Source organism: Salvelinus fontinalis, chromosome 11, assembly GCF_029448725.1.
Source record: "Salvelinus fontinalis isolate EN_2023a chromosome 11, ASM2944872v1, whole genome shotgun sequence".
NCBI classification, from domain to species: domain Eukaryota; kingdom Metazoa; phylum Chordata; class Actinopteri; order Salmoniformes; family Salmonidae; genus Salvelinus; species Salvelinus fontinalis.
The window spans coordinates 20,750,213-20,759,506 of record NC_074675.1 but is presented as its reverse complement, the minus strand read 5'-3'; the positions used below and the strand labels follow the sequence as shown (position 1 = coordinate 20,759,506).

Here is a 9,294-nt window from a genome sequence, read left to right as displayed (position 1 = left end):
TCTGGCTCTTCTGCCTCATTCCTGCGTCACTTTCCTACCCAGTCCTCTGTGCACAGCTAATACAGCCACGTCACATACACTTAGTATACAAAATATTTTACGAACACCTGCTCTTTCCATGACATATACTGACCAGGTGAATCCAGGTGAAAGCTATGATCCCTTATTGATGTCACTTATTAAATCCACTTCAATCAGTGTAGATGAAGGGGAGGAGACAGGTTAAAGAAGGATTGTTAAGTCTTGAGACAATTGAGACATGGATTGTGTGTATGCCATTCAGAGGGTGAATGGACAAGACAAAAGATTTAAGTGCCTTCGAACGGGGTATAGTAGTAGGTGCTTTGTGTACCGGTTTGTGTCAAGAACTGCAACGCTGCTGGGTTTTTCACGCTCAACAGTTTCCTGTGTGTATCAAGAATGGCCACCACCCAAAGAACATCCAGCCACCTTTACACAACTGTGGGAAGCATTGGAGTCAACAGACTATTGGAGGCGCACAGTACTACATAGAGCCATGGCTACATGGAACTCTATTCCACATCAGGTAACTGATGCAAGCAGTAGAATGTATTGTTAATATGTGGTGGTGGAGTGGTGACCTGAGGGAACACACTGAATGTGTTGGGTAAGGTGGTATGAACTGTATGTAACGGTCTTATGTTGCTGGACCTCAGGAAGAATAGCTGCTGGGGATCCTTAATAAATAGAAATACAAACATGGGCCAGCATCCCTGTGGAATGCTTGACACCTTGAGTCCATGCCTGACAAAATTGAGGAAAATGTTTGGTATACTCAGTGTATGTCCTCTATTAGGGACTATGGTTTCAGCAGTCATTATTTTAATTAATTCTGTAATGTCTAAGTGAAGCTGTCAGATTGATCTGATGAACAATACTTTAACTCTTAGTGTGTAATGAATTCCGTCTACCAGTAGTATGTGTGTGAGTAAGCATTCCATGTTTAAATTGAGCCATCTTTAGAGGAGCTGTAATAACTATTTTGATCACTAGTATTACTACTGTATATATGCAAACACCGTTACCCATTTGGTTTATAGGGTTTAATCAATGACTGAGGAAGTTTTACCAATAGGTCAAGACGACGACACAAGTATGATTTATGTACAAAAAGAGATTTAATTGAAGAGTTTGTATAAAAAAAAAATATATCTCCAGATCTCTATCATTCATGTCATACAGCTAAACTGAAAGAGAATATCTAACACCAGGCAAGCCACAGATTCATCATTGTCACTAACTAGAATAGCCCTATCCAACCCAATAGCCATGTGTACCATGGAGTTCAATGCATGGAGACAACACACGTGTAATGTACCCCAAAAAAACAGATGTACTTTTAGATCAATTATTCCAACATTACCACAGATAGGAATATAAAAAGGAGTTAAATAACATTCATAGCTCTTCCAAATTTAAGTAAACCTTGTTTTATTCCCTTCAGACAACTTCAGTGCATCCATCCACAATTGAAACAGATTGTGTAAAAAAAAGATACTACAGGAATGCAAAACAAAAGGCCATGTAAAGATATGCAAACTCTGGGATTTCTCACTCTTAAACATCGACAATAAATAAATAAGCTACAAGAGTGTGGAACGTCTACATGTTCTGAAGAAATGAAAAGCATAGGAAGAAAATAACCTGCACAATATATGTATTGAAAAATAACCCATGAATATTGCATTGATAGTGCATTTCACACTTAAGCCATGGATACATTAGTTCAGGGCAGGAGAATTATAGTGCCAGCTACGAGATGGGGGAAAGGCAATACATTTAAATAAAATACATTTCCAAGGGGCTAGACACACAGATATGTAGTTTTAATACACATTCAGAAATGAAAGGATTCAATTTTGAGAAATCCAAACAACTGAGGCTGTAGTATGAGTGAGCAGCTTAGTAAGGGGGTGCAGTGTGAGTGAGTTGTGTTTGAAGTATTCCATGGGCAACACACCCCCCCCTCTTATGATCCCTAAGCATGCTGGGTGGTGTAGTTGACCACACTGTTATGGAGGAAGACAACTCATCTCCATCATGACAGGGTGGGATACGTACAAACAAACCAGCCGGAAAGGGTTATAACAAAACAAAAATTTGGACAAAAGCCCCAGAAAAAGCTTTCAAAAAGGCACTACAAATCAAAATGTTTAAAAATAATGTATTCTCCTAGCTCTATGAGAGCAGCCATGTCTGTCTGAATAGGGGGCTTTAAACCAGATGCATAAACCCACCGTTATAACAAATTAGAAAATAATAAAGTACAAAATAAATAGTCACTGGTAAAGACCACCCCAAACAGAAAATGTCCCACATTAGGAAACAATGAGGTATAAAAATAAAAGATCAAAAGGAAGAACAAACTGTAATAAATTATAATAATTCCATACAAAAAAAAATGTATTCTGCCTGTTCAAGCCAGTGGGGCATAAGGACCAGAGCCCTTTAAGTCCAGTTAACACCCCCCCCACCCATGTCCATTATCTCCTCTTTTCTCTCATCCCCTCTTTCATAGGCTCTCCTTGCTGGAGCTTGTGCTAGATATGTCCGTGTCGATGGTCCTCAGCCGGATGTCACCATCCTCCGTCTTGGAGGACATCGACACTTGCCCAGCCAACCGCATCCACGGGTGGTCCAGGATCTGTTCCAGAGTAGGCCTATCTGAGGGCCGTAACGACAGGCACCACTTGATCAGCTGCTGGCACTCTGGAAGGAGGGAGAGAAAAGGGGAAAACATGAATGAGTATTTTATTTTGTGGGAGAATCTCAAGCGGGAGATAGAGGTGTATAGGAACACACAAGAAATGAAAAAAGAATTGAGTGTTTAGAAATATGTTTTAAGATTAGAAATGAGCGTTAAGCAATGTGTGTATGATTGTAGGTTGTATATTGGAGGTAGTACACACCATTAGACACTCTCCTCCTGAAGTACAGTCTCCCCTGGAGGATTTCCTCATCTTGCTCAAAGGGGATGTCTCCACAGACCATGTCATACAGAAGCACCCCTAGCGACCACACCGTAGCCGAGCGCCCGTGGTATCTATGGAAGCGGATCCACTCTGGCGGGCTATATACTCTTGTACCTGGAGGAGAAAAAGGGGGGGTGGGGAAGACTCATTAGTGAGGTTTTACTTCTATAATAAACATCAAACAGTTTATTTGGGGCATTTAATGTGACAATAACAGGACCATATTGCAATACTGTAGGATTTTGTAAGATACTATAAATTTATATATATATATATTTTTTTAAATGGACAGATAATGTCTCTATAAAGGCTGAACAAGGCAAGTGTAATTCCATTCAAACAAGGACTTATACTGGCGTTATAATGCCCTTTTCTTTTCCACAACTCGGGCATGAGTAACTTGGCTACCCAAAAAAACTTGAGTGCAATGCGAGCTATCATGTGACACGAATCAACCCAAGCTCAGGTTTCACAACAAACAGATGTTACGTGGCAGCTGGCCCAATAGCCATTACCTAGGCTTTGAAATGTGCGTTTCTTGTAACATAACAGGCAATGATCAACATATAACAATAACCTATTGTACTACACTAGTGTGTTATATTATTGACTAATATGAAATAATGTAAAGCACCTTTATAAATAACTACTAGGACAACAAAGTGAACATGGCTGATAACGTTACCACCCGAGGGAAAACATTTCATGAGGTACCAAAAACAAACCACTGCGTCACAGCGTTGTGTGGACACACCCGCCAATAGAGGGGGTGGAAGAGAAATTACCAGCTGATGATCTAATAAGGCAAGTAGCTATCTATACTAAAGCCAAAAAGACTCCAAATCTAATAAGGGTAAACCAAAAAGTCTAAAATAACTGGAGTCAAACAAATATATCTGAAGGCAAGTCAAGGGTCAGTGCAGACCATCATGCACCTTCAAAAACAAAACCAGAAAATACAATGGAGCCACTGCTGGCCAAAGGGAAGGGTAGGGTACGTACCGTCAAAGTCTGTGTAGACTGTGTCCTTGAGAATCGCCCCTGAACCAAAGTCAATAAGCGTGAGGTCCCCAGTGCGTAGGTCTACAAGCAGATTTTCATCTTTGATATCTCTGTGAACTACTCCGCTGCTGTAGCAGTGGCGAACAGACTCCAAAACCTGACGGAAAAATCCCTTCGCAGTCTCCTCGTCCAAAGCGCCCTTCTCAGTTATGAAATCGAAAAGATCCTTGACCAGCTCCGGTCGTTCCATGACAATCAACCAGCCGTCTGGTCGCTCATACCAATCCAGGAGTTGTATAACCCCTCGAAACGACGAACTGACTTTCTTCAATAAAATAATCTCCAAAGGCACGATCACACCATTCTGTAAGAAAATATGAATCACAAATGAGTTGAGTTACCTAGAATCGATTCAAATATCAAACAACGACAACTAGCATGGGTGAAAAACATAAACAAACCGGAGTGGTGATACTTACAATAGTACCCCATTCGGTCACCCGCTCCTTCTGCACATGTTTCACTGCGACCTAATTTCGGGGTTAAAAATACACATTAGATACATTGTAGCCAGACGTGAAGACATACATTGTAGCAACAACTAAATTAGTCAATAACCATGAGATGGATGCCTTGATGGCGCCATGTGCCGAGATCAAAGCATTCCTATTCTTACCGGTGCGTCATCGGAGAGCCGACTACCGGCATAGACTGTGCCGAATCCACCGCTGCCGAGCACGGATCCCACCTTGTAAACCTTTTCGAACGGCTCCTTTTCCACTTTAACTGGAGAAACATCAAATTGAGAGCAGATACGAATAAACGATAGCCACTCGAGTCGCAGCCGTTGAGTAGACTTTCCAGACAGTTACTAACTAATATTAGCTATGTTTGCTAATAAATCACCGTTGGCGTGAATATCCACCGCACGAAGCCATTTAAATAATTCCACACACAGGATTTGACTGAATTAAATAATTGTATTTTACTAACTATTGGACGCATTAATGATTGCAATATAAAGCTACTTCACTAAACAGTGCAACATTATTTCTGGCAATGTACGAAGAATGACAGCGGGTTCGAATCATACCTGGCTGGAGCTGTATTTTCACCGGTAAATGGTCCATGCTCGAAGGGTTGCAAATGTGCGAGAATGAGCCAAACTTTGACAGCAACATATTCGAACGGAAGACAAGACGAAATCCTTGTTTATCTGAAAAGGTGGGTCCCGATCCAATCCTATGGAAATATGATTGAAAAGGCTAACGCTAGATAATAAATCCAGTGTGCCAACTCCACCCGCCCGTCGCTGTGACTCAAATACAGTGCCGCCTCTAGCTTTTCCAGATTAGAAACGCCGCGTACAAAAATAATCCTGTATCTTGATGTCTGCACTTGGAAGATTACAGTTTTCTTGAAGTACTGAAGGACACTTGCAGAGCTGTTAACTGCAATCAAAGAAGTTTGTAAGAAATCCAAGGGACTGTGTTGATATCACGGAACTGATTTGATCTCTGGCACAGTCTTTCCCTACCTTTTCTATAACGCCAATATTTTTTGACGTGTGGAGGATGGTTATATCCCTCCGCCCCGAAAGACTACTCGGTATTTTACTGGAATTTGTTTTAATATCCAGCAATAATTAATTGAAATGTAGAGATTTAATATGATGATTCATACAATAAAAAATAAAAAATTGTGTAATTTATCAGATATAAGGATATGTATACACGTACTACTTTCTCATAGTACGAGACGCCCAAAGATCTCTCGTCTGGAGGTTTTGCGCTGTGTTGACAAGCGACCTGGAGGACTCAACCAATAAAATGGTATACAGTATATATTTACCATGTTTTCGATTTGGACCAATCAAATGCTCATTATCATAAAGGGGTGATTTGCGCGCACGTGGCGGGAATTCCGAGACGCCCCTTCCTCTCCATTTCCTCTGGGAAACACTGAGTGGATCACCGCCTTTCAAAGTGTTTCACAATGGGTGTTTCACAATGGGGATAAAAATGTCCAACATGCGACCACATGTCGACTGCATGGACTTTACAACAACCATGTGCATGTGATCAAAAGTCATGCAGTTTTACCCAGGCGATTGGAACCAAAGACGTGACTGAAACTGGATGCAAATTTCCGCGATTCATGTGGAACCAGCTGTTATTCTTCGTAACTAACCTTGCTGTACATTGCCAGAAATAATGCATTTGATAGCGAAGGACACAATTGACCCAACGAATCTGAACTATTGTTCCTAGAGATAGTGGATATGCCTCTGTAACATTAAAACATAATTTTGGTGAAACCCAATGGTCTATGGTGGGAAAAGTACCCAATTGTCATACTTGCGTAAAAGTAAAGATACCTCTTAAAACCTCTTAAGGATTAGCCCCTTTTTTTCAATTTTCGCCTACAATGACATACCCAAATCTAACTGCCTGTATGCATGTTCTTGGTACCATTTGAAAGGAAACACTTTGAAGTTTATGGAAATGTGAAAGGAATATAGTAGACTATAACACAATAGATCTGGTAAAAGATAATATATGTTTTTTTTTTTTGTTGCATCATCTTTGACATGAAAAAGAAAACCCACACATTCCGCTAGAAAGCTGGAGGTGATTTAAGATGGTGTCCACAAGACTGATAACTTCAAGAATGAGCAAGCTACATAACATTTACTATGAAGTCACCCAGGTGTCCCTCATGATTTGCCCAAATGTACCTATGTGGCATAATTGGTAAATTTATACATTTTCAAGAACATGACTATTGAAAACATACAAAAATGCTATGCTGATAAAAAATACAAATTTACACACTGCCAGGAATGTCATACATGATGAATCATTAGCTTCCCTACATAAAAAGTACATACAGGAGACGCAACAAGAATGCTGATCCAATGTCTCCAAACACAGAAGTGAAATATTTAAGATTAGGGCCAAGTTAGCAGCCAACACTGATCTAATGTCATAAGTGAACACATCACAAACCACACACAAAGTAAAAAAATAAAATGTACACACTATTTACAATTACAGTATTTAGAACACCCTCTACACAAGATTGTGGTCCCAAGTCTCTTTCTGCTCATCCATCCTCTCTGTAGGCTGGCTGGGTATTCACACCTCTAGATGGCTGGGCGGGGGTTTGTTGTGGAGCCAGAGAGAGCAGCAGTCAGACTAAGTCGGGGATGGAGGACTTGAATGTGGTGTCTTTGAAGTCAGTCTTTACCGCTATTGAAGATTTTAAAAAATCTGTAAGAATTCATGTTTTTTCCTTATTTTATTGAACCTTTATTTTAGCAATACATAAAATAAACAACACATCTATAAACATATATTATATAGAGTATGAGGAACACTGGTGACGTGTGTGTTCCAATTTTTTTATTTTTTATGAACCTTTACTTAACTAGGCAAGTCAGTACAATTTCTTATTTAGAATGGCGCCTACCCCGGCCAACCTCAGACAACGCTGGGCCAAGACCCTATGGGACTCCCAATCACGGCCGAATGTGATGCAGCCTGGATTCGAACCAGGTACTGCAGTGTGTTAGACCACTGCGCCAGTACAATGTGTATTTTATGTTGACTTTGACATGTTGTGGCTTTCGAGTACCTTCTTTGCTATTCATACACATATTTCATTAGGGATTATATATATATATATATATATATAGCAATCAAATAAAATATTTAAAAAATCTCGCAAATGAATACTATGCAACCATTCAAACTACATTAGCTCGGATTTACAATATAAAATAACATAAATATAACGACTGGTATTTCATTTACAAGTCTAAGGTAGCGTCCTCTCCTTTAGCTGTTGTCTAGACTATATTCACCGAGTCAGTGACACTTTTCCGGTAGATTTCTGCTAGAAAATCGTCCAAAATCTGTATACCTGTACTTTGATTTAGCTTTTCCAGTATTAGTAGCCATATTGTAAGTTAAAAATTTGCAAAACACTTCGTTTTCATAACTCACAGATGTGCGTAGCGCGCTTCGACATGCTCTTGCATAAATGTCCAAATTCCACTCGACTCGCATATGCGCGAGTTTAGCTGAAATATTTTACTTCATACAAAGGGTTTCCACCTACTCACATAAAGCACAGCACGTTGGCTATCTAGTTAACTAGGTTTCAAAACTATAGGTTGTCATTTGGACAAAGATACAGTCAATCAAGTGAACACCGCCTGTGTCATCGGCGCGGAACAATGTCGTAGTTTCCTGGCTAAAAATGGCTTTCCAGTGGACATACTGAATGCAGAATGATATAGCAAAGGCTGTTTACTTTTTACAGTGTCTTGAGGAATAAATAAGAACGTAATTTGACTGGTTGAAACAAAGTTTAGCGTTCGATTTCCACAGATTTCTATCTTTGCAAGTTGAACGAGAGGAAATACAAAATCGATTGTGCATACTATATGGACCTTTTTAGGATATGAAAAGTGATTTTAGCAAACAAAACTACACTACATTTTTATCTCTGTGACCCTTAGGATGACAAATCAGAGCAAGATTTCAGAATGTAAATGATTTACCTTCAGATGTGAACGTATCAAACCTGTCGCTGTCATAGAAGTGTTTTGTTGTTGCGCATTCTCCTTAAACAATAGCATGGTATTTTTGTTGTTGTAATAGCTACTGTAAATTGGACAATGCAGTTAAATTAACAAGAAATTAAGCTTTCTGCCCACATAAGACACTTATATGTACCACTTTTATTTTATTTATTATGTTTTAATCACATTATGCATATTGTGCAACAACTGTCCTGTTGACGGGACACCGATCCAAAAAAAGTTGAATGAAAATTACTCAAGTGAAAGTGATAGTCACCCAGTAAAATACTACTTGATTATAACCTCTTAAGGATCGGACACTTTTTTCTAAATTTTCGCCTAAAATGACATACCCAAATCTAACTGAGGACCTGAAGCAAGGATATGCATATTCTTGATACCATTTGAAAGGAAACACTTTGAAGGTTGTGGAAATGTGAAATTAATGTAGGATAAAATAACACATTAGATCTGGTGAAAGATAATACAAAGAAAAAAACATGCATTTTCAAAAAAAAATTGTTCCATCTTTGAAATGCAAGAGAAAGGCCATTATATGACTTAGGAGTCTAGGCAATTTAGATTCTGGCCACTAAATGGCAGCAGTGTATGTGCAAAGTTTTAGACTGATCCAATGAACATATGAGCATATCTGTTCAATGTGTTGTATTAAGTCTGCCCAAATGTGCCTAATTGGTTTATTGATACATT

General features: G+C 39.3%; 1 protein-coding gene and 1 long non-coding RNA gene across 2 annotated transcripts; both read right to left on the bottom strand.

The window, feature by feature from the left end:
* Positions 1-1,117: 1,117 nt before the first annotated feature.
* LOC129865266 (serine/threonine-protein kinase pim-3) lies at positions 1,118-5,821 on the bottom strand. The gene is made up of 6 exons (XM_055937899.1): positions 5,089-5,821; positions 4,672-4,781; positions 4,475-4,525; positions 3,996-4,359; positions 2,931-3,107; positions 1,118-2,730 (listed from the first exon to the last, which is right to left on the bottom strand). The coding sequence occupies exons 1-6, from the start codon at positions 5,174-5,176 to the stop codon at positions 2,534-2,536; spliced, it is 987 nt and encodes a 328-aa protein (XP_055793874.1). The 5' UTR covers positions 5,177-5,821; the 3' UTR covers positions 1,118-2,533.
* A 714-nt stretch (positions 5,822-6,535) lies between these two features.
* Positions 6,536-8,303, bottom strand: LOC129865267 (uncharacterized). The gene is made up of 2 exons (XR_008761342.1): positions 8,003-8,303; positions 6,536-7,246 (listed from the first exon to the last, which is right to left on the bottom strand). It is a non-coding gene; the product is annotated as an uncharacterized LOC129865267 (long non-coding RNA).
* Between the last annotated feature and the right edge of the window lie 991 nt (positions 8,304-9,294).

Coding starts and splice junctions, on each gene's coding strand:
- LOC129865266 (XM_055937899.1), bottom strand. CDS start 5,176: ATGTTGCTGTCAAAGTTTGGCTCATTCTCGCACATTTGCAACCCTTCG. Junction 3,108..3,995: donor AGTCTACACAGACTTTGACG/GTACGTACCCTA, acceptor TTTCTCCTCCAG/GTACAAGAGTATATAGCCCG. Junction 2,731..2,930: donor CAGGAGGAGAGTGTCTAATG/GTGTGTACTACC, acceptor CCCTCCTTCCAG/AGTGCCAGCAGCTGATCAAG.